Source organism: Tyto alba, unplaced genomic scaffold (genome assembly GCF_018691265.1).
Source record: "Tyto alba isolate M040663 unplaced genomic scaffold, T.alba_DEE_v4.0 Super-Scaffold_2, whole genome shotgun sequence".
Lineage (NCBI taxonomy): Eukaryota > Metazoa > Chordata > Aves > Strigiformes > Tytonidae > Tyto > Tyto alba.
Window position 1 is genome coordinate 52,594,608 of NW_024881282.1, and position 25,466 is coordinate 52,620,073.

General features: G+C 43.9%; 1 protein-coding gene across 1 annotated transcript in view; it reads right to left on the reverse strand.

Annotated features, from left to right (window-relative positions):
- Window positions 1-16,503: 16,503 nt before the first annotated feature.
- The window catches only part of HMGA2 (high mobility group AT-hook 2), a 121,234-nt gene continuing 112,271 nt past the window's right edge, over window positions 16,504-25,466 (reverse strand). The window contains exon 5 of the mRNA XM_032999958.2: window positions 16,504-19,693. Within this exon, the coding sequence (XP_032855849.1) occupies window positions 19,646-19,693 (48 nt within the window). The 3' untranslated portion in view covers window positions 16,504-19,645. The remainder of the gene's footprint in view (window positions 19,694-25,466) is intronic.

Sequence of the window (25,466 nt, forward strand, 5' to 3'; positions counted from 1 at the left end):
CAAATGCCTTGGGGATATAGAAGAGCATATATAGAGTTTTAATGAAGGTATAAACTGATAATGTTTATTTTAAAAGTATATTATCACGCTGAGAGAGGAGGCAGGGGAAATGTCATAAATAATGAAAAGATTTATTGTTGCAAAGTGCTTTACAAGTGTTACAATATATTAAAAAATAGTGGTCCCCAATAAAGGCATTGGCTGCACAGGGCAGTCCCACCGGCGCGGCAGCGAGCACCACGAAGACCCATGGCTTGGGGCCAAGTGGCAACGTGACGATTTTCAGGCCGATGTCTTGTGGCAGTGAGCATCTGCCCTTGGGCTGCCTGGTCCAAAGGGCTGACACAGAAGTTTAGTGGTTTATGCAGGCTGGGACTGTATCCCTCTGCCTTGTTGGGATAAACTGTTATTAACTGCGATTATCAAGACCTTGACAGCCTTATTGAGCATCCTTGGTGCCAGACTGTAACCAGGCTTTAGTCCTTGGTGGGAGCCATTTTCTGCACGTATTGCTGAGTTAAGACAACGGTATGTGACGCCTTCAGCTGGAAATGTTTTAAAACCAACTCTGGTGTGGATCAGTGTTCTCATCCTCTTCCCATCCCATACTATGCTCATCTCCTTTTTTGTTTTAAAATCTTATTTTCACAGTACCAGAAACATGATTTATTTTTCCCATTAATAGTTGAAATGAAATTCCTTTACAACATAATAACTATCCCATGTATAACCTTCCCCTCCCCAGAAGTTTAAGATCCCACACTGTTATGAGACTATTCCACAACTGATATATTTATGATCAAGCATTTCTTGGCCATATTTGGTGTGTGTTTAGCTGTTTCAATGTGTTCAGTCCGGATATACTCAGCAATTGAACAGTTGCTGTATGTGAAGAGCAATCACTTTATGAACAGCTTTAGTGGCGGATTTCCAATGGCGTGAGAGAGTCAGACCACGGCTGTTTCGGTATCCTGCCCTGGTCCCACCCAGCAGAAGATGTTAGGAAGTGCTTAGGGATATCAAGATTAGGGTTCGCAAAGTGTCCAGCGGAGATGCCAAGTAATTAACGAGTCATGGGAGGAAAACCAGAAATCATCCCGGGACCTGAATCCAGATCTACCCCATCCAGTTGAATGTTATAATTTTGGTACCAGAGTTGTGTTTAAGCATATCTATTTAGACCCGTACATGTCACCTGAGCTGTGCTGAGGTGGCAGGTCCCCCACACTGCAATCCTGATGAGGTCCCTGGTGGGTTCAGGCCCCCTGGCATGATCCACCGCTGCGGATGCGCAGGGATACGCCAGGGCAGCCCCAGGGTTGAGGCAGCTTCTCTGCAGCTGGTGAGGGGAAAAGGGAGAATTTTTCCCCTGTTCTGAAAGAAGGAGTCTGGCTGAGCTCTTCACTGGTCCCCAGTGGAGGGCTTGCGACCCTCACCCAGGAGGGTGCAAGCTTTGGACAGGGTGTGCAAGCGGCGGGATAAGTTGGTGGTGACTGGAGACTGTAAAGATCGGCGCCTTTGCCTGCAGTGCGAGCTCCTGAATCATCTGGGGAAGGCATCTGACAGCTTTACCTTAACCCACCACATGTGGGATACTGTACATGTTTCCCGAGCTAATGTTTTATGGGAAATAACAGAAAATATTAACCCTGTCCTGCTCTGTGCTTCTACTGCTGCCGCCACACCCCCCTCCCACCCCCCCCGGATGGAGCTGCTCTCACGAGCACTAATGCTGCCCTCACGCTTCGGTCCAGCAGCCTGGCTTCCCACCAGCTGGTCTTCTCTACGCACATGAAGTATCAGATGATCCCACTGACAAGACGTTTTGGCTACCTTCACGTGGACGGTTGCAATAACCACACCCGCTCCATCCTTGCATGGCAAGGGCGGAGGGGCTGCGTTTCGGGGGTGGTCCTCTCCTGGGCTTCTGAGCACAGAAGCAGGAAGAAGCCCAGGGGAAAACTATATCCCAGCATCCTTTCTTATAGCACCTCCTAACCCTGCCTGCTCCCCACCATGCAAAAAGGCTCCCCCATTCACCCTGCATTTGGAGATGGGCCAGTGCTCAGAACCAGCTGGTGTAATAAGTACCCGTATTCTCTGTGGGGAAGGAGGAAATCCCGGAAAGCTCCGGCAAACTTACGGGCAAAACTCAGAGGCAGTTGCTTTATTCTAACAGCACTTAGCAGATGGGTTTCACTGTTGGTATGAAGCCCTGCACTTCCTTTCAAACTGCTCTGTGATGTGACTGCTGAAGTACTACAAGACCAGCATTTACTATAAAGCTGAAATGTTAATATTTATACACTGTGTCCATTGGGATGGAGTAATTCAGTTTTTATTAAGAAGCTATTAAAGCATTTTTCTAAATTGCCCCAAATAGGTTTCCCACCTAAAACATGCTGTTCTTTTTTTCCCCCTAACTTCTTTTTCTTTTCAGTGTATGGCTTTGATCTTTTGTTTGATTTGTGCTTCACAGAAAAATGCTCATAAGCCTTTACAGAAGGGTTTTCTTGGCTTACAGCTTTATTCAAGAAATACAGTGAAACTGTAGCAAAACCGTTTTAGGAGCACTTAGGAAGAGAAGTCTACCTGCTGAGTACCAGAACAAAAAGGTTCACTTACCCCAAGCTTTAGAAGGATGTTTTCCAACATAGAGAAGTCTATTCTGATTTTGGTTACAGATTATACAGCACTTTATAAAGCTTGGCCCTTTAAAGTGTGAATGGGATTTCATGTACTCCAATTCTTAAAAAGCTTTCAAGAATGCTGCAGCAAGTCCACGCAAGTCCTTCTGAACACTTCCCCAGTTCAGACAAGCATGAACCCTGTGGCCACAAACAGGTTCCCGCCTGCCGTAACTCCAGGGTAGGAACCAACCATGGAACAGGAGGGTGAGAGTCAGCAATTTGCCATAATCCAAGATTACTACAGTTTTATTGCATGTCTCCACAAATTACAAATGTATGTGAAACTAATGGTTTTTCTCAGCGTCAATACATGCTCTGCTCAGGGGTATGGAATTAAGAGCAGAAAGATTATTTCTCAACAATTAGCATTTAAGATGCTATTACTGTAGTTTACTAATAAAATCCAGGAAGAAAAGTTCACTGTATCTAAATTATTCTCTCTCTCCTGTGCTGTTCTAATTTTTTTTTTTTTTAATATAATTTTACTCTTTCCTGCTAGAAGCAAACAGGATGAAAGTAGTAATGAAAACCCGGCCCTTTACAACACAGATCTGAAGCGCTGTAGCTGTTTGTGTTTTAATGTTTAAGCTTCGCAAGAGATACTGTTTGCAGATGTAGGAGAAAGAGACACTGACCACCCTGCAAGGCCAAAGGATAGGGTTGGTTTTTTTTTTTTCCTTCACTTTTATCCTGTCCCAGAGCCTTTGAATCAAGGTTTGACCCAGGTCTCTGAAAGCTGAGCAGCAGCATGTCCAGGGAGGACCTCACCAAGTGCCATGCAAGCTGGCTCTCAGACTTTCCCCCTTGCAGCTTTGGCTGCTCACACTGACTAGAGAAACTAGATGTGAGAATCTCATTTGTTTGCAATACCTAATGTAGATTTGGGGATATAGGTGCTAAAAGGGTGCTCTTGGCCTAGGGACAAGCCCCTATTCTTGGAAATTCACTGTCAAAAAGGGCCTGAAGAAAGAAAACAAACAACCTTTAAAATAGAGATCTCTCTTTCCCATCCAACAACTCTACAGGATGAAAGGAGTCTCTTCCCCAGGTAATGGTTCTACAGGATGAAAAAGAAAAGAGCTGTGTTTTTGGAGTTCCCTGGAGCTCAGAAATCTTCCTCTGGAAATTAATAGAAACATTTGTGTCTCCTGCTGAGGGTGGTAGTCTAATTCACAGGTGCTGGAGAATGCATCTCTCTCCATGACACTTGGCAGGTTTGCACGACACCGGGGTTGGGCGGTCTGGGGGTGGTGGCTATTAAATTTTGCAGGGTGTCAACAATGGTGACTGCTGGTATGTGCACGGTGTTCTGTGCTCATGGGAGTTGTCCAGGGGGAGCTACCCGAGTATCTAAGGAGAGTGGAGTGATTGTAGAGTTCAAGGTCTTCACTGGGAAAATCCAGCCCAGTGCCTTCGCCCAGCAGTCAGTGCATTCAAACGCAAGGTTTGCTTTTCTCATTGAGGTAGGTGCCAACTAAGATGGGCTTCTCTAGGCAGTGTAGTGAGTCATGGCAAGGTGGGCACTTGCAGGGCTGGGGATGTCACGGTCAGCCCTGACAGCCCTGACTGCTCCCGAGTGCTCAAATTGGGCAGAGACCCAGGGCTGCTCTCCCGGCTCCCGCTGCCGGTCCCCTTGGCTCCTGCCTGACCGCACAAGCCCTTCTGTGGCTGCACCACGGGACGGCATCTCTGCTTCTGTCATTTTAGCTGTTTCCAGCCAGCTTAGACTGAACAGGGAAATGGTGGAAACAACTGGGGAGAGAGCAGAGGAGAGGCTGTTCCCAGCAGCAGCATAGATCTGGGCCCAGCTGAAGTGGCTGTGCAGCTCCAACCTCATGTTCCTTCACACTCCTTCTTTTGGTTTTTATTTATCCCTTCAGATTCCTGAAAGTTCAGGTTTAACTTGCCTTTTTCTTCCTCTTTCTCGCACATTTCCTCTCTTCCACAGCACCAGTTTCATTCTCATAGCCCATTGCCTCCGTGTCCCCCCTCCGCCCGCTGGGTGCACGCAGGGTATCCTGTTTGTGGGCATACAACTGAGTGTCTCAGTGGAGCTCAGCTTGGTCGATGGGTCTGTGGCACTGGACGAGGTACGGCTGTAGGGAACCAGATGTGTCAGACAGCACAAAACATGGTGGCCAGCATGCAAGTGAAGTTTCCATTCTGCCCCTTCAGGCCGCACAGTGAAAAGAGCTGGAGGAGAGAGGCAACAATAATTGGCAAAACATTGTAACTCATGCAGTGTGTAATCCAAAATGCTTGGAGTTCAGTGCAAATCTCTGTATTTACTCCAAGTTTTGGGCTGAGAATTGTGGGTGAGACTTGGGCCTGTGAAACTCAATGGGAGGGCTCTCACTTCGCCCTCAGGCTATTTCCTCTGTGAAGAAAGTGTGCAGGGACCAGGCTGTGAGAAATACTGAAGGATACAGGGAAGGCTGCCCAAGACTTTTATGTGCCCTTTGCTACACTATGTGAGCAAGGAGAAAGGAAGTGGCTGGAGATGTAAAATGGACTCAGAGAAATACATCATTTTTTACCCTCTGCAAAAATTGCTCAGTAGGATAAAAATTTCAAACTCACGGACAATAGTAATATCTATATTTATATCAGCTGAATTGCTAGTTGTCCCAACATGGTTACAAAATCTTCAGATGAAGTGTTTTCAGTACCTGGCAGCATAAATGCTGACCCTTCTCCATCCTCTGCAGATAACTGATCCTATAAAATGAATAAGATGATACCTTTTAGATTTGCCCTGGAAAAGTACTGTTGTGCTATCCTAATGTTCCAAAGAGAAATTTTGTTTATATAACACACGAATATTAGCAGCCAGGCAGAACATTATGATCCATGGAGATCTGCACTTTTAAACTCAGGAAGTACAAATCAACCTATTTCTCATTAACCTTATCTCAAAAATCTAGTCGATGGGACATACTCTTAAGTTTACTCCTTTTTCAAAAAGCCTTTTCCTCCTCCAGGACTGCTGGTGTTTGCTGCTCAGATCAAACTGCCGAAATTAGACATCAGGCTATCTGCTAACTACTTCTTGAATTAAGACATTCTTCTCAAATTGTTTATAGGCTGCTCCGCTCCCTTTCTGCTCAAGTCTGGACCTCTGGTTTTTAAATTACATGCTGTGTTAGGCATTTTATCCCATCCATCCATGAGACCTCTTCTTTGCCCTCCTAGTTTCCTTTTATTCTAAAATAGATGGGTGCCATATGACTAATCTCCTGACAGAATTCATTTCTTGCAAACATGTATCATTGTAGTGGTTTTTCTACTGCACCTTTCTGATCGTAGCAATGTTCTTCCCATAACAATAGAGCCGGCCTCTCGCGCGTGGTGCTCGGAAAGGGCTCTCATCAGTGTGCTTGACACTGCTGGAATAGCTTCAGTGGATTTAAACATCAGGCCTGTATACCCAAAAAGCTTGCCTGGCTTTCTGACAGCTTCCTAGCAGGGTGCAGATGGTTTTAGTTTATTCCCCATTTACCACCAAATGATTTCCCCCTTAAAATTAATAGAAGAAAAATATTTGGAAAGTGATAGCTGGTTGTTAGATATTACTTTTAGTGGTCCTGTTCATATTTTTCTTTTCTTTCTTTCCCATACGCGCTTGTTCTTGTGATCTTGCAGGGTTGTAAAGTCACGATTCAGCGAAGTGCTGAAGGTGAGAGTAGGGCCCCACTGATGCCACGGCCACCGCTGCAGCCAGGACCTCCTCCACAATGTGCCTTCTGGTGGGGTGCTCAGCTTGGTCACCTCCACGACAGCACCCTGGCTCTGGGGTCACCGTCACCTCCAGGACGTGGGGTTGGAGGTGGTGTGTGCAGTGCTGGGAGCGGCCCGGGGACGGCTGTAGCTGGGGGGTTGGTTCTGTCCCCACGTTTGCCCCGGAAAAAGTTTTGAGACGCAGCTTGTGGATGAGGGAGGTTTTCAAAAGGTTTTCAAATGGGGGTACAAAGAAACCCCCCGTTTTCTGTGGTTTTTTGCTTTTGAGGACATCCAGCCTCTCGATCCAGACCATCCCAAGTCTGAGGAGAAAGCTTCTGATTCATACAGAATTGATAGCATCTATTGAAATTAATTCCATATGGGGAAGTAAGCACTGTCTGCATAGTAACACCCAGTGTGGAGTATACTGCTGAGTTCAGGCTCTGACTCCGAAAACACTTGAAGGCAGAACATATGTTGTGGGGGGGTTTTGAAGATACCACAACCCGTGAGATATCTAAGGCAGCATGAACGTGTTTTGTATAACCCATGAATGCAAAAAAATAAAAAAAAATCTCAGAAGGCTTGAAGCTTTTCTCATACATATTGTGCTCAAATGAGCATAACCGTGATTTCTGCAGGGTCATTCCTCATTTATCCTCGTATAATGAGAATATGCCTTTGCCTTCTAACTGGATCTCATCGAGGTCTAAACTAGGCGTTCAGATGGGACTTTAGAGCACCTGCCACCAGCTCCAGGAAAGTGCTGTTAGATATTACCGCTGCTGCTCCTGTGCATTCTCCCCTCTCCTCCTCTCAGCCAAGGAGGCTCTGAAAGTGTTTCAGCCTGAGTTTGATAGGCCGACTTCTTCAGTGGCATAAGGCAGAATGGTTTCATTGATTTCCCAGAGCTACACAGATTCACACCATCTGGGAAGCTGTCACAAAGGATTTATGGTGAAAAAAGGTACATCGTATTATTATTATTATTATTTCCTGATGTTGTTTTATTGTTATGACATCATGTTCTGGACAATAGCCTTTATACTGGGCTGCATAGATGGAGGCTTAGGCTCTGTTCAAAGACTCGCCTGTGTAGTTTTCATTCAAACCCAGCCCAGCACAGGCAGACTCAGTGCAGCAGGACCGAGCCCGGCAGCAATGTTGGTAGAAACGAACATTAGATTTAATGAACCAGTCTGAATCGCAGGAAGTGTCTGGCATGTTTTGATGTGTTTAATTGCAGTATTATCTATAACTGAGGGAATCTGATCAGGTTTGGGCATGCAGTCTCTCATGCCCTGATGCCATCATCTGCTCTGAATCAGGAAGAGCAGCGCTGAAGAATTTTCCAAGTCTTGAAGAAGCTGCTGGCTCTTATTTGAAATATTTGTCCTTGCTGTGTGTGGCGTAAGTGCACTCACTGGGCAGCAAGTCTCAGCTGAGGTGGTTGTTTTCCACCAGAAATTTTAAACAGAGAATTTTTTTCCTGTCTCTTATCCCACAGGGAACATGACTGGACAGAAAGAGCCTGAAGCTAAATCATGTATGTGCTACATTCACTGCAGTGAGACTTTCTTTAGGGAAGACAAGGAAGTATGTCTTGTGTACAAGTGTATTTTGGCAAGATGACTTGTGATTGAGGACACATAAATTTTTTAGTCTATACTTCTATTTAACCGTTCTTATTTAATTAATTGTTCCAGGTGATTTCAAGTGGAAGCTATGTGAAAAATTAGAGAAATCAGGTGAAGACCAGAAGATAACTATTTTATACTACACAAAACATCTCCCACTGACTGCTCAGCTGGTGCAGCCCACCTGGCCCACCCATCCTTTGGGAGAGACTGCAAGCTTCACATTAGCTCTGGTATTTGTTGTGATTGTTGACGTTGCTCCCCCCACTTCTTGAGTGCCGTCCTCAGGGCCAGACAAACCATAAGAAAAAGACACCATGATACAAGACTGTAGTGATAGTATGACACTATTTTTGCCTTTTGTTTCCATGGTTTAGATGTATACTTATATTTGTTTGAGGCTTGAACTGTCAATATAACAGATGAACATCTCACAGGTATGTGACAGCAGGACTTCAAAGTATGTATGATCTTAGTGCCCCTGAAGCGCTCAGGGTATCAAAGGAGGGATTGGTGCATGTGAGTAAATACCTCTAAGCTTTAAGTTTGAAATTACCCTAGACTTTGATAAGTAGCATTCAAGGTACAGTTACAGGAATGCCTGCCTGCTCCAAGCAACTGGTTATGCTGTCTCAGGGGGGAGATGTCTGTCTTTACTGACCCTGTCCCTTTTGCAGTCTGCAGTTAGTTATTGCTGTGTCACTGGGACACAGAGCCTGAACCCTATTCTGGATTTTATGCACCTACCCTGTACGTGTGATGAACACAACGGGCTTATCTCCCTTTGGAGATAGAGCCGGAAGAGGAGTGCAAGGGTTAGAGAAATTGCTTATGAGAAGGAGTTCACAGCTCAGCAATGTAATTGGAAACAACCCATATACCCATTTTTCTGGAGCTAGGTTAACATCACTGTCTCAGCTTCCTGAACAGTCATTTGGGAAGGATCAGTGATTCATCCCACCCAGCTTAGACCCATATTTTAGGAAGGAATGAATTGCCCTCTGGCTGATGAAAACCTTGGATGAGACATCTAACTTTTAAATGACTAAAGCTCGGTGACACAGATCTCCTTCTAAATGCAGAAAACCTGTTTAATTTGGCTACTCTTCTGACCTTTATTTGGAAAAAAAAACCCACTAACTTTTCATCAAAAACAAACACTTAAGTTTACACTGTTATTTACTACTATCCCACTGCTTCCTGGGGTCATCCCTCCTTAGCTTGTGGGCGTTTTCCTCAATCGAAAACACAGTGTGGCTGCTCTAGTACAATCCCCTACACCTCCATAGAGTACGAGGACACCCACTCATTTTACTGATGCTGTCAAAGTGTCTTTAACTGCCCTTGTACATGTGGTGGGGGAAAAAAGTGTACCCCAAATGTTTGCACTGCTGATGCCATTGCAGGTCTCTGTCACCAAGGGACTCAGTCCCCTTGGTGCAGGGAAGCTTTTGCACTTTTGTCATTGGGAAATAGAAAAAAGATACACACCCATGGTGTCTGCTGCCTTACATCTCTGTGCATCATCTTCCTAGCAGTGTAAAATCACATCTGTACATTTCAATCCCCCTTTGCAAAACTGTGGGGCTGGCACTGGCAAACTGAACTTACAAAAATTAGAAGTGTTTTAGAATCTTCTCAGATGAAGGCTGGCTTTTTTCTGCTTAGTCTTCACTGGATAGTTTTCCTGAAACCCACAACAATAGGTAAAAGGGAAACCTCAATTTAATGCTCTATATACAGTACAGCAGCCTTAGTGAGGGAACTAAAGAGAGGCCAAATTCAAGGCCAGATCCTGCAAAGTGCCTCAGGTCCCAAGGGCAGGGTGATCAGCCTCATCTAGAATGAGGCCCCTAGGCTGTGCCCTGCTTGGTGAGCTCTCAAAGGTGCTTCAGAAGAAGTCCTGATCTTACCAGTAAGGGTATTTCAAGGTTCCTCTGTAATGTGTAATGGAGCGTAACAGAGTTGTTGCGTTAGCTGTGATAGTGTGGAGCAGGAAGGGAGTGGTTACCTCTGCAGAGTTTATTGATCTGTTTCCTGATTTTTAATTTTCTAGAGTAACTCATAGCTATGCTTAAACAAACAGCAGAATGTCCAGTTTATTAGGAGCTGTGTGTTAGCCTCTAAATTTTCATAAAGTATTTGAGCAGAAAAGGAGCAAGGTGTGTAAACAGCACAATATCAGCACCCTTCCATCTCAAACAGCGAGTGTGAGTAGGGGCAGTGGTCCCAACCTGCTGATACACTCCGGGATGCCCTCTGCTCTGCTCTGCGTGTGTGCACGTGACTGTTTTTGAACACTTTCCCATTTCCAAGCCAAGCAATTAGACAAAATTCAGAGCCCTGGATATAGTTTTCTTTAGAAAGACAAATCGAGTCAGGGGTTGCTTTACTTAAGCTTGCCTCTTTGTGACGAATGGACTGAGTCTAGTCTCCTGAGCAGAGCAGGAACAGACTGAGGAGCCACACGCAGCTTCTTTGCTCACAGGTTTAGTCTCTGTAGTCTGCACTTGGGCCAAAAGTGCTCTTCAGAAGCTTTCCTCCAGCTACGCTCCCAGTGCTATTTGAGTCGTTCTGTCATTCCTTTTCCCACTTCGGTTTTCCTCTTTTTTTTTTTTTTTTTTTTTTTTTTTTTGCATATAATTTACAATAATAACAATAAAATGTCTTCCACTAGTTTCTGTGTATGGACCAGAGGTTGTAACTTTAGATGGTCTTCACTTCCATGAAAGAGGTTAATTACTGCTAACACTCATTGCCATAAGCAACTCCAGTAAGATTTCACTCAACACCTCAGCACCGTTTTCTTCCCTGCCCTTTGTCATTTGTGTGCACCCCCATCTGTGCCTCTTTAGCCTAATGATTTTGCAGGTTTTGGTGTTACCAGAAAAGTCATTACTTAGCCACGACCAGCTACTTTCAGGGCTGCTTGTCCTAGGAGTGTATTTAAGACCTTGAGATACAACATAATGTAGAGTTCAGAAAAGTACAAAGGTAAATCTGTGCACTACAAGCTGATCTAAGTCAAGGCTTCATGAGAAAAAGGCAATAGTGGAGGTCACCCTTTCCAGGTCAAGGCTAATTATTGAAAAGAATGGAAACAGCCTTGAAGTTGTTAAGGGAAAAGGGATAGACAGAAGATTATGAATGCTTCCTGTGTTCCACAGGAAATGAAAACTTCCTATTTTCCTTTCTTAAGTATATTTTCTACCAAAATCTGGACCTATACCATTTAATTGTGTGTATTGGTAAAGAAATATGTATTTTCATGTAACACAAACGTATAACCAAACCAGGGTGTTTTGTGTCAAATTCTGACAGAAGGAAGCCAGCTTCCATTCCTAGCATGGATAATTAAGTGCTGATGAAACAATTTAATTCGGAGGATTTTAATCAGAAACTCTAACTTTTGCCCCTATAAAACTGTGAATAATGATGCAGTCAAACTTATTTGTGAAAGAAATGTCCTTATTGGTCTGAAAAATACAAGGTTTCTGACATTCATTCTGGTCTCCTTCCCAGTGCTGTGTCATTGTTGTGGTGTTGTTCTGAACACAATATAACACATTGCTGAGTATGCCAGAGGTGCACGTGGTGGAGAATCACCAGAAGCGTTTGAAAAATCTAAAATATTTACATACTTTTTAAAAGCGTTAAAAAGATGCAGTCACAGTTATGGTCCTGCTGTATAGTTTCACACACCCAAAGACAAACAGATACATCTTGTGATTGTAAACCGTTTGCAAATTGAAGAGTGGGGTTTTTGTTATGGCCACCTCTAACACAAGTTCTGTGTCATGAGCTTTGCCTCACGTGGTTTTGTTTAGGGCAAGATGCATTTCTGCCTGCAAAGAAGTAAGGTGACTTGTTGGTTAGGCGTGGTTGTACCTCTGAGACCTGTGGGGGCTATAACTGCACAGTGAGGTGGATCTCAAGGGCATTGCTAGTAACACAAGAACAGCCATAGATGGTCCTGCTTTTCTCCTGCTTTCTTCCTTCTTTGAGGAGACCAAAAGTCTAAATTGAGAGGGGGGAGATGCCAGCAGGTGACATTCCCCAGGTCTTGGACCTCACTGAAGTAATTGTGTGTCTGTTGGGATATAAATGCCAAACCTAAACTATCCCAAACTGAGCATATTATGAACCTTTGGCAAAATTAGTCTTTTAACAGCGCCTTAGATACAGATTAATTTGTTTTAGCCCCAAGCAGAGCTGCAGCCTAGGAGTGGTAATTCATTGTAAACACCTTTAGAGCATGTCAGGCCTCATAAAACCCCTATCTTAGACTGTGATGTAGCTTTAAAGACAATACTCTGCAGTTACGTAGGACCAAAGCAACTCCTTCTATGCATCTGCTGAGCTGATTTGTTTTCAAATGTTGATTTAAATTTTAGTTTTTATTATGTGATATTGCTAAAACTATGGTTTTATGGCAAATGTGTTCCAATGCAATAAAAATGTGCTTATTTTTTTGCCTACTCCCTGAACTAAGAATAAAATGCCTTAAGGGACTATATATACTTAATAGATTTTCTGAATTAAAACCCCCTACGATTAAAATCATAATCTTTGGTGGTCCCACATAATATTTTGTACCTGACATTCATATATAATGTAATGTACTCTTGGTTTTTGATGGGACTTCTGCCTTTTCTAAGTTTCCTCTCTGGCTAATTAACGTTTCTGCCTGCCATTGATTTTTCTGATCCACCCAGCTTTCATTATTTTCTTTCACAGATTATTTTAATAGCCTGCCTTAATATAGCATATGTTTGGATTCCTGCTCCAGTTTTACCCTAGCCATTATTAACAATGAAAAGCTCCTCCTTTATACGACAGTGCTAATGTTTTTAGCTGAGCGTAATTAGCCCCATCTTAGTAGGGAAGCACTGTTGAAGACTTGTATCTTATCTCCTAAAGTTTCAATTTCCCCTTTCGCTAGCAGATAAAAGTTGATGATAATCCTGTGCTATAGGTTTGGGGCACAACCATCTGCAGCTTTATTTCGGAGTGCAAACAGGCAGATTGCTTCCCACTTAAACTGCTACTACAGTGGACTGTTATCTTCAGTCTAATCCTAATTACATTGGTGTATCTTTAGAGGATGTTAATTAGAGAAAGCTGCTTTCTTTTTCTCCAACACTGGAACAAGTGCACCACAAGTCTGGAACAATAAAGCAGGGGGAAAAGCATTATCACAGATGAGAAGGAAAAAAATAATTACAAAAATTCCAATAGGCCAAAAAGTTGTTTGAGTGGCAAAGGGAAACAAAAGGTGGGAAGAAAAAAGACACGTTAAACCTTGTAGTCACACAGAGGTGCATCAGCCTGGAAGGTAAGAGCTACAGCAGAGCTCATCACACCGGCTGAAGGACGTGAGGACGGTCGGAGCAGCCGCTTGGCTGGAGCAGGACCTGCACGCCAGAGATGTCCCCGGAGCCAGGCGGAGTGTGTGCACGGGCGGCTTCGCTCCTCACGCGCCTGCGAGCAAGGTGGGGTGGCAAGGGGATCCAGGTTTCCCCATCATTAGTGTCTCCTAGCATGGCACACCGCCCGTGGGTCCGGGAGCCAGGCGAGAACAGAGCATTAACACTCATGGACCGTGACAGCTATGAGACCTCCAGACAGCAAGGGTGTCCGTATTTTTCAGACAATGTATATAACACACAGTGGCAGACGTTTTTTGACTGAGCAAGTAGATGTAATAAAGCTTCAACTGGTATTCCTTCTGACTCAAGAAGGCATATAGCAATTGGACCTTTATTATTACTAAAGGCTATATGCCAAAGTACTTTTGTACATTTAAAAATTAATGTGATCAGGAGGATGGTGGGAGATTAAAAAGAGATTAATTGAGAGACAGAAATTCTACATCCATGTATGCAGAGGTGCCAGGATGAGAAACATTGATTCCTTCAGGCTTCAGGTGAAGTTTGAGGTATGACAAACCTGACTCCTCTCTTGTGATCAGAGGAACATCTTGTTGCCATTGTGCTGGATCCTGTCTCTAATGATGACCAGACCAGATGTTTTGGTTTTAAAAAAAGCTACAGACAATTAAATTGCTGTGCAAGGCACTGGCAGTGCCAGCTTTCGGTAATTCCCCATCTTTGTGTGCATGTGATGTGATGGGAGTGGAAAGCAAAAGCAGAAACATAGTATGACCCTTGCCACAGGCATCTTGGATAAAGCACTCTTGGCTGCTAGACAAACGCAGGCCTCAATCCTGCAGAAGCTGATTAGTTTTATACACACAAATAGTCCCACTGTGGCATAAAGCGTGCAGAAGTTTATTGGAAGATGCCCTGAGAAGGGAAGTGGGAGTGAAGCAAGCTGGAGGAATGACTAATAAGAAGTAGAAGCACAGGGTAACAGAAGTTCAGCCACTTGGCTGATCCATCAGGTGGGTGGTTACAGCTGGAGCATCATATCAGATAAAATAACAGGAAGAGCCGAGTGATGGCAACCACAGGGAAGAAGACCACCAGGAAGACTGAAAAGCGGAACGATCCTTTAATACCACTGAGCAGGATGAGAAAGGAGAGGAGGATACATGATGTGGTGAATGCAGTTACTCTCATCTCTGACTCAGGACTGCATGAGTGTTACTACTTTCTGCATTTTTTTGTGATTGTGTTTTGGTTATTTTACAAGTAACTGAGTCCAAAGGGAACATGCCATGAAACCCTTGGGAAAGCAGAGATTATTAGGCCAAAAGAGACTAAGTGAAGAGTTTGCAAATGAGTGAACACAAAGAATGTGTAAACCTAAACATCTGAGGAATATCTAAATGATCACCTTAGGTGAGAGAGGCACGGTTGCAAATATGAATCAATGGACATGCACCACAAACTTTAAATCTCACTGTAACAGACCAGGGGATCATTTAAAAGCAAATGAAGAGGAGAAGCCAGAAGAGTCCTACCCAACTCACCTGTGACAAACTTGGGGGTGTCTAAGTTTTCATGCAGAGTTTCCTGAGCTCCTCAGTCATGCCCCAGACTGTACCCAGCCACATCCCTGCCTCTGCTGCTCTGAGTACCTGCTCTTTTGAATTTAATGGCCACATAATGGAAACTCCATCAACTTGGTTGCAAACTGTGATCTTGCCTAAAAAGAGGAGAAGCTTCATCATCTTTGAGAACCTCCAAGGCACACATCTGAGGCCAGGCAACAAAACTCATTTTAATCTGGACCGAGCCATGGTGTTTCCCATCTAGTGGGTAGGATCACTGGTCCCCAACTGCATGGCTTAGCCCTTAGCTCAGCACAGCGAGTCCCAGGCCAGGAATGGGTGCCTCATCTTTAGGGCAGCCTGTTGTGGTTTGAACCCAGATGGCAATGGAGTACTACGCAGCCATTTACTTCTCCCTTTCCCCCCAGTGCTGGGAAGGAAAAAATGAAGCAAAAGGCTCAGGAATCAAGATGAGGACAGGGAGAGATGACTCACCCATTATGGTCATGGGCGTAAGACAGATTCATTAGGGGAAGAAAAAGAACAACGCTTCAGTTCAAACACTAACAAAACCAACACTTAACAGACGAAGTGGGACAGTGAGAAGCACTGCCACATCCAAAAAATACCTCCCCCCACCCTTCCCTTCTTCCCAGGCTCAGCTCTGCTCCTGATCTCTCTCCCTCCTCCCCCAGGTGCTGCAGGGGGCAGGGGATGGGGGTTACAGTCAGCTCGCTGCTCCTTCCTTCTCAGGAGGTGGGGGGAACACCACACATTCCTCCCCTGCTCCATGTAGCTCCCCTCTCACTGGAGACAGTCCTCCATGAACCTTCTCCAGTGTCCTTCCCACAAGCTACAGCCATTCCCAGGCAGCTCCGGTGTGGGTCACCCCTACGAGTTGCAGTTCTCCCAGCGCCGAACTACAAAAGTGGGGGTCACTTCTCCCCTCAGAGCCCCAGCTTCCTTTAAGTGCAGCTGCCTGTCCTGGTGTGGGCTCCTCCACAGGCTTCAGGTCGGCGTCTGCTCCACCGCAGACCTCCATGGGTGGCAGGGGGGATGGCCCTGCCATCTCACCATGGGATACAGGGGTCTCTGCTCCGACACACCTCCCCCTCTTCCTTCTCCTTCCTTTCACTGACCTTGGTGTTCATACAGGTGTTCCCATCCCAACAACTCCTCACAAATTCCAACCCCCCTCCCAGGTTCCTCTTCTTCAATACGTTCTCACAGAGGCACAGACACCACCACCAACTGGTTTGGCCTTGGCCAGAGGTGGGTCTGACTTGGGGCCAGAAGAGCTTCGAGAAGCTTCTCACAGGGGCCACCACTGTAGCCCCCTCCCCTGCTACCAAAACCCCGCCACACACACGCAGCACAGAGTCTCGTAAGATATGTCTCTCTACCGAGTGCCCAGCCCTGGGGCCACTAACAGCAAATGCTCTTCTCAGGCACACACCTGTGGTCCCGGGATTGAAAAAAAAAGACTACTTGCATGCAAAGCTTTTACAAATTTGGTCACTGTGACCAAACTTTATTACCCATTTTATGGAACTGTGACAAAAGTCTAGAAATCAAACAACATGGGGATCACAGAGGCTATTATGTTTATTGCGCTGAACAGACTGTGATAATCCATTAAAGGAACATTTTCAACAAGCAAGCGATTTGAAGTACAATCATAGACAGCAACTCTACACGAAGAACAAAGCAAAAAGTTAGAAGACACTCAAAAGAAAAAGTAAACTGTAGTTAAACATCTTGAAGCATTTTTTTTTTCCTGCAAACACACCTCTCTTGCAGAAATGGTAGAAGAGTTAAATGTCCAGTCTTAGTTAGCAGTGGCCAATGACAGCAAAGAACAGTCGTATAAAATTTATCTCCCACAAAAATAAACTATATATATAAAAAATTTTATGATGTTCTCACTGATTCAATGGCCACATGCAATTTTTCAGTCTGAAAAAATGAGGTATAGTAGGCCCTAAGAGGTAGTAATGTGTTTTGATTGTACTACAATATATAGAAAATATAAGATTCAGTTCATCAGAATGGTAAGTCTCTTGGAGGTTGAAGTGTGACACACACACAGAGCGATTATTTCTGTGTCATCCACTGTATACTGTGGTTTTTAAAAATGCAAAAAACCCCCCAAACCCCAGAAGGGACTTGCTAAGGCTTGATTCGATGCTCTTTAAAGTCAGCAGAATTCCTTCTACTGCCTTCAAGTGACACTGCATTTGGCCTGTTAGAGCTACTGTATAGCTAGGATTATTTCTCTTTCATTTAATATTATCATGTTTAGTTTTAATACTCCAATTGGCTCTTTCTCAGCGATTTCTGTCACTGAACCCTCTGCGGGCTTTCAAGGAGGTCCGCGTTTCTTGACACTGCCTCTTGGAAGAAGCCAGTAAGTAGTTATCCTTAATTGCATTTGGCTCGGTACTAAAGCCATACCAACAGATGCCTTCCTGAGAAACTACCCCTGGCCCAGTTATTAATACAATGGTACAAAGTACTGACTAGGAAAGAGAGGAAGAAGGGAAATAAAACAGAAATAGAGAAAATGAAATCGGAGGGGTGAGAGACAACAAAGAAAGTGAGAGAAAGGAGAATAAAAAACCTCTACGTAAGAAGCATTTAAAATAAATCTTGCTGAAACATATTACAAAATCACATTTGTGTAAAATACACGAAAATACTTGTCAAGTATTTTCTTACAAGCTACTAATTATTTTTTTTTTAAAACACATATTTGTGATTGCATTATGCAAAAGCTGAGCTTGTTGCTTCCCACCTACAAAGCTTCAAGTTTCTTTGAAGGTTTTTTTTTGTTATTTTTTTTTTTTAATACGAAAGTAATTTAAAATGTGTTCATTTTCCACAAGTTATTTTACAAAAATAGTTTTGAATTAGGGATTAGTTGCAGTCCTAACTGTTTCAAACGTCTCAAAACTAATGCTGAAAGTAACAAGTTCATTCCATTTAAAGTCTGGAGGTAGATCTTTGTCAATCAATTAGTCCATTTCTTTAAACAATTCATTTGAGGTACAAACTTGGACAGTAATATTTAAACATTACAGCTAAATTTTTTTCTATGTCATGTAGTGTCATTGAAGAAAATTATCCTCACTAACCTATCAGCAATTCAGTACAAAAATATATTCAAGTTAACAGTACATTACACAGAAGTCTAGCAGAGAATAGGGTAAGTACATTAAAAAAAACAACAAACCAAACCAAGAGAAAGAAAAATACATAGTCATGCTGAAACACAATAAAGATATTGCTTCCTTAACTGTAATTAAGTGTTGAAGTAGAAATAAGGGGAAAATGCAGATACTCATGATTACCTACCCAGTAAAAATTTCCTGCATTGAATGTGTATAGCAGCATGTATTTATCAGTCTGTTGAGTTATTTGTAAAAATCAGAGGTAGTATTGAATAGTGGGGTAATATTGCATCTGGTGCTAAAAGTGCTGCTTTGAATGAAAAGATGGAGAAATGCCACTGGCACAGAGGTGCTCAGTGAACCATCCTATGTCAAAATACATTGCTTAAAGTAATGCACGAGATTAGCTGAGGTACGTGGTCTTGGTTCTTACATCATGACTGATGAGCAATGAGAAGAGATTTCAATCTTTTGAAATACCAGTACAGGGTGAGTGGATTTAGTTGGAACTAAGCAAAACATCTGGTTTATTTTTGTTTAGATAAATTCATGACTAATTTTGAGGTACCTTTCTGTATGTTTTAAAACACTTTTCTTGATAAAGACTTAGTCATTAATGGCATAAAAGTGTTCGGTGCCTGTCATTTTTGTTTCCATAGCAAACGCCTGGCTCTACAGAAAGCTGACTCTGTCTGGCTTCCTATCATCCAGAAAACGAGGGGCTGTTCATTTTTTTTACTAATACTTCTGCTGATATGTTTGTATCTATAACTATACAACGTATCTTTGTCTTTCTTCCCTTTTGCAAAATGAAAGTACCTTTTTCATGTTGATGTCTTTCTTCTGATTACCAGCTGAATGAAGTGAAAGATCAGCTTTCAGTATTTTTCCTGAAATATCAGTAAGTCTTAAAAAAAAAAAATAAAAAAAAAAAAATCAAGTACGAGTCTACAAGAAGGTTACAAAAAAAGAACGGGAGTATCTATCCCCTATCTTTGGTGTTCTAAAATTGACTAAGTAGGGAGTGGGTTGCTGGAAGCGTTGCAAGGCTTTAGTGTTACACACCCAGCCTTTCCTATTTCAATGCCCGTTATAATGACTATGTTACAAGTTTCTTGTTTATATGCAGTGCAGTGAATGACATAAACCTGATTCGGAGCTCTTCTTGACCCATTCACCCTTACTTAGCAGCTCAAACTATTAGTAGGTTAAGAAAAAAGAAAACAGTAATTAAAAGTTGCATCCTTAATCTGTGTCCCCTTTGTGTTACAGCAGTTTTTCACTAAACCTGGGACTGTGAAGGGATTACAAACAAGATGATTAGTCAAATCCTTTTTAAGGTTATGTGATTTTTTTTTCCCCCCAGGCAAAAGTGGAAAGACCATGGCAATAGAAAATAAGTGGTCAAGGCAGTGTCTTCTCCCTTCAAAAGACCCAACTGCTGATGAGGTAGAAATTGCATGGTGCGGTCTCCTAGTCTTCCTCTGCAGACTCTTGTGAGGACGTTTCTTCAGTCTCTTCCTAGAATACACAAACAGAAAATACAACAGTGGTGACCATGCATCTTAGGCTGCCATCTCACTCCTCTCATGCTGCTGACAACTACGTCCTGAGCTAACAAAATGCCCTTTACTGCTGCTGTGACATCTCAAGAAACCACCTTGGGGAGGAGGGGAAGGTGCCCTGCTCTCTGATCCCCCCACTTTGCCTTGCCAGGCTTTCTTCCTACCCCAGGGGGTGCCAAGAAAAAGTAATCTGTGCCATGCTCTGTCATGGGCCTCTTACGGCCAGCAGACATGGGCAGCCAGAAAATGGAAAGCATTTTGAGCAGGTAGCCAGTATTAAGCAGGTGCTCTGGGAAGCCTTCTTCTCCTCCTCGGCTGTCCTCCTCCGCCCCAGCGATGCCTTCAGTTTTGCCTTCAGCAGGCTTGACTAAATGCAATGCTCTTACACTGCTTATTTAACAAACGCACAGCATCTTTCAGGACACAGGCGGTAAACTGAGGGCAATAAACATTTGTAATAAAAGGGGCTGTCAGTGAAAAGTTGTTTTTTATCAAACACTGCACATCATCGCCTAAGACAGCACGTGAAAAAGATCTAGGAAGAAGAGGAATTTACCCCCTCAGCCAACTGAGACCTTTTAAGAATGACCAGCTTAAAACAGCTTATAACAGTCTTCATACTTTAATAGATTTGATTTTCCACATGGCTTCATTTTGTCTGGGTGGCTAACTGACACAATTTATAACTCTCTTCCTTTCCCAGGCCACTACAGTACACCATTCAGCAAAGCATGCCTTAAAGCTTGCCTGCATTATATGACCAAACTTCCATTCATTAGTGTTTGAAACACCTCAGCTGTGAAGGGCTCCTAAATGCTACCATGTGTGACACTGCTGCGGAGGAGCGGCATCAAGGAAAAACGCTGGGCTTTAATCATAGGGCACTGCTCACTGCAATCCCCTTTCAAAAGGTTTCAACCTCCCTCAACACCTCCCTGCAAGAAAAGGCTGAAAAAAGAGCTGTAAATCCAGGGAATAAACATAAGTATAAATGAATGGATGACAGCTTAAAAAATATAACCATAGCAGCATCAAACCATGAGATTTCACACTGGTTTTGTTTAGTCTGCTTTGGGTTATGTGGGAAATGTGAAAAGCATGAAGCAAATGCTCCTCCCTCTCGCTTCATACCCCCCACCCCCTGCTAAAGCTTGGGCCTCAGATATTTAAGCCAGTAGGTTTGTACCTCTTGACTAGGAAACAGGCCATGACCCTGGGGTACTCTCTTGAGCACCAGGCACAAAGAAAGATGTAGCATGATCAAAGCCGTGGATAGAGGAAAGAGAGCAAAGTCAAGTGTCAGCTGCCCTCTGACCTTGAATTTTCAATTAATATTTAAACTCCAGAAGACACTGATCTATCACGCAGATTAACAATTTCTATCTCACAACAACTTGTGTCCACTTGCTGCAGGGTTATACTCACAGTGCTGCTGCAAAAATGATCCCCAACTCACGAAACAATTAAGTGAATTTTTCTCCATTCCTGGCAGCATTGAGGAACCTGAAATCACACTCCACTGAATCCCAGTAACACGTAATGCATTTCCCCTGCTTATCTTCCCCCGCAGAACAGGACTGTGACTGCTACCACATTTAGCCAAGAAGAAAAATGTTATCTACAGGCACCTAACAAAGGGCTAATTTGGGCTGCATGTGGAGAGACAGTGCAAACTATGTTGGTTTGAGCCTTGGTAATTCAGAACTCAGGATGATCATGACAAACACTGGCTTTGCCTCCAAGCCAAGTATTTCAGTTAAAAATTACGACTGTGGGTTCTGCGCTCTTAACATAACACAGGTAGACATGATTTGGTATTTGGTGATGATCACGTGTTTAATTCCTTACAGCACTGCAGTCAGCCCTGAACCTCTCATCGTCGTTTCCCAGAAGTCGGCAGCGCACGCACGGGAGCAGAGCGGCAGATCCCTTTGTTTTATGCTTGGCTTTGTCAGGAGACTACTGAAAACTGATGGACTCGTTGTCCATGAAGGTAGCCTTCCGGTCACAGCGTAAGAAGGATGGGGTAGAGGCGAAGTACACGAAAGGGCATACTTCAGAGCCCAGCCAGGGTGGCCACAGAGAGCTATTTTTAGACAAAGAGTTGCCCACTCTACTGATTTTTACTGTGAACCTCACAATGTTTTATTCTCCTTGTAGCCCCTGCTGCAGGAACCAAGAAAATGAATGAGAAGGTCTTCCTTCATGTATATATATACATGTTCATGCAATGAAGGATGAGTTTCTCTTATCTGCATATGTAAATGTAAATCTGTGTACCTGTAGTACCTGAAAGGATGAGAAACAAAAAAATCAAGCTAAGTCCTCCTCACCCCAAAATATTTAAAAAATAAACTAATTATTAAGAAATATTTGAGACTGGCAAACTTCAAATTCTTGGGAAAGCCTTTTTTTCATGAAGAAAAGCTGGCAAAGGGATCAGAATGTTGTGCAGCAAAAAGAAAACTTTCCTTCATTAAGTTCATTCCTTCGAAAAGCTTAAGATAGCTCAGTTACAGATGGGTGGTTTTAAGACAACCTATCATGTAAGTCCCTTGTCAAGGCACAGATGGAGACATGATTGCTGCTCTGAAGTGCTTACATTTCAAACAAAGGGATAATACAAATCAGACATATATGCATGGAGGGACCCAAAGCAGAAGTGAGTAGAGGTTCTCAAAGAGAAAATGCAGATGTACAAGACAGAACAGAGAGGGATTTTTTGCACTTGTGAAAAACCGGTTGCAAATATCAGAAGGTTGTGCAGATGTGATCCTTAACCCACCCTCTGCTGCTACAATACCCACATGCACACATGCTTCTCCCCAAAAGATGGAGGGGGCAAGCATTTATAAAACTGTGCACCCCTTTGAAGTAACAAACCGGCTCTGCACTGATTTCAGCCAGGGATTTTCTCACTTGCATTACATGGCATGTCAGGGCACTGGGCACCTCAGGGGAAGGATGCTTTATCATCAGTTAGCACCCTCCGGGCACTTAGAAGACCCACAGACCCACCAAGGTCGATGGCATAGCTATGCATCATGTATCTCTGAGTCAAAAGTCGAAGGAGGAACTGGGGCTGGAGCTAAATACTTTGTAAGTCCAGATGTGCTTCCAATCAAGTTGTAGAGAAGAGCAAAAATCAAGAAGGAAAGCACTGTCATTAGAGAAGACATTAGAAATCCAAGTCAGTCACAGCATGATCACCATGCAGAGCATAAATTCAGCAACACCACCACAGGAAGCCCTCAGCCAAGAAGCAAACGTTTCAGGTTACATGGCAGCCTTAATTCAGGTCGTTCTCACTTTTTCGGTGCATTCACTGTAGTTGTGGAGTCAGAATGGTGACATGTGTTAATTGAGAGTAAATGTTCATCGACCCAGTTTTGCCTTGGACAGCTATTCCTCTGGTTACTTGTTTTCTGCTGCAGCAAGCTAGCGAGAGGCTGGGCTAGCAGACTGTGGAGAGGAACCCGAGAAAGCTTCAAACTAACCAGTTTGGATCTGGCTAACAGGGAAGCCGCAGCCACGCAGAGCTCAGGGTGAACAGGACAAGCACCTGAAGGGCAGGTTAAATACTCACATGCATGGCTCAGACTTTACTCCCTGATGCTAAAACAATATCCGAGGTGGCTCCCCGTGCATCCGTGTGACGCCCATACACATATCCTCAAGGGCTGACAGACACGGCCATGTGCCGCAGAGGCAGTTTGACTTGGCACGTCCTGTCACCTGCATGGGTACGTTTACCCCAAGTTGCTACAGGTCATGGCGTGATACTGTAAGACAAACTGCAAGCCAGCACCCTGAGTTGCTTCCACCCTTAATTGCTATAACTGCCCTGCCAAGCGGGGAGTGAAGGGGAGCTGCTGTCTCTCCCAGAAAAGAGCAGCAAGGAGGCTTTCTGCAAAGCTCCTATGTGCACAAATGGCTAACGACTTTTCTTGAGGGGTATCACTGGCCAGTGGCTGGCAGGTGTGGACACTGGACTGGGACATTCACCTCACTGATGTTGGGACCCAGCAGGAGAGAAAGGACAAATGTTTCCCAATGGCTCACAGCAGGTATCTGCCCTCAGAAGGGCTACTCTGCCGGGGGCTGGCACCGCTGTTGTTAGCCCTAATTTAACAGTGGTGAAGGTACCAAAAAGGACCATGAAGCAGGACATTAAGCTTCAGTTAGAAGTTCTCTCTGCAGCCAGTATGCCTGTTTGGGCTTGCCCAACACGCTATTTCAGAATAATGACATCCTTGGTGGGATCTGGTTGCCTGAAGATAGGAGCCTGGGGCTGTTTTAGTTGCCCTGGGTATCTCATCTGGTATCCAGCAGCCAGGCCAGAAGGGTGCTGGTCTCTTGTGTCATGTCTGCCTGCTCTGTGTGGATGTTTGTGGTCCCCTGGGACACCTAAAAAGGCACAGAACAGCAGCGTTGAGATGCATGGACCCATTAACCCTCTCCAGAGCTACGATGATGCATCTCTGCTTTTGAAGGTTCTCCACTACGGAAAAACAAATTTGTGTATGCTGCAGGAATATGCGAAGTGATAACCACTAGCACATGCACCTCATTCCTAAAGGTCAGAGATGGCACCATCCAGAATGAAGCTCTGCAACGAATGACCTTATTTAAACTACAGTGTCTTTTAGGTCAGAGTCACCCCATGTTCCCAAGAGACTTTTTTCCCATGACATCCTGCGTGGGTGAAATGTGGCTCCACCCGCCACCCAAGACCTTCATTTGGTGATCCACATTTGGTTGGTGCAGGCTATTTTTCTGGCAGTACAAGTAACCAGTAGCATCCAAGTGCCCTCAAGAACCGACAGGTTTAGTTGGTCTTTGCATGTCCTCTGCATTCCTTTTTTTTTTGGTGGACCCCCACGAAGCGGTCACAACAAAACCTGATGATGATACAACTGTTGGTGTTTGAGAGGAGCATTTCCCCACTTGCAGAAGGACAACTGTTTGGCATTTTTGTAAAATGTTTGTTCTGTTCTAATACCCTGGGGCAAAGCTCCTTTATGGCTACTTCAAGGTTAATTGTCTTTGCCTCAAGAAACTTCCTGGCAATTCAGTTTTTCTTCACCTTCTGCTCATGAATTTCTGAACTGCAGATTTAAAAAACTAGAAACAATTTTGTGAGATGAACAGTAGGATCACAGTAATGCTACATATGAAGCCTCTGAATTTGTCAGAGCTTTTATTTTATAACAAAGTATTAGCTATTGGCACAGATTTTGCTGGCTGCTTTCTAAGCCCAAGAGGGTATGCTTGAATAGATATGTCAAAAAGAACTGCTGACAAGAGCAACTTGCAAACTGTGGACCATTGTCTGCTGTTAACTTGTCTGAAATCCCCTGGCATGCAAGCTAATATTTTCAGAGGAGTCCCTAAAGCCAGTGGCTCCTATTGCAGACGTAGGGGTCCGGTCTGTGCCCAGCTGAGACATGGTGCCAGAGATACAGTGCCATCCCAACTGGTCTGCAGCCAACGTACCGAACTCCTTTAGAAATTCTTACAGCACTGGCACTCAGAGTAGGTTTGCTCTGCGTGAAGTTTATGGTGGGATCTGCTGCTTCAAGCTATTTCACTCTCTGCAAAGAGCACTGGTAAGCTTGAGCTCAGTGACAGCTGTTACTCAACAGTAAGGCAAAGTTTGATTCCAGAAGCTGGATTCAGAGCTCAAATTGTTGCATCTATTTACTTCAAACATCAGAGTAAAAGGATTT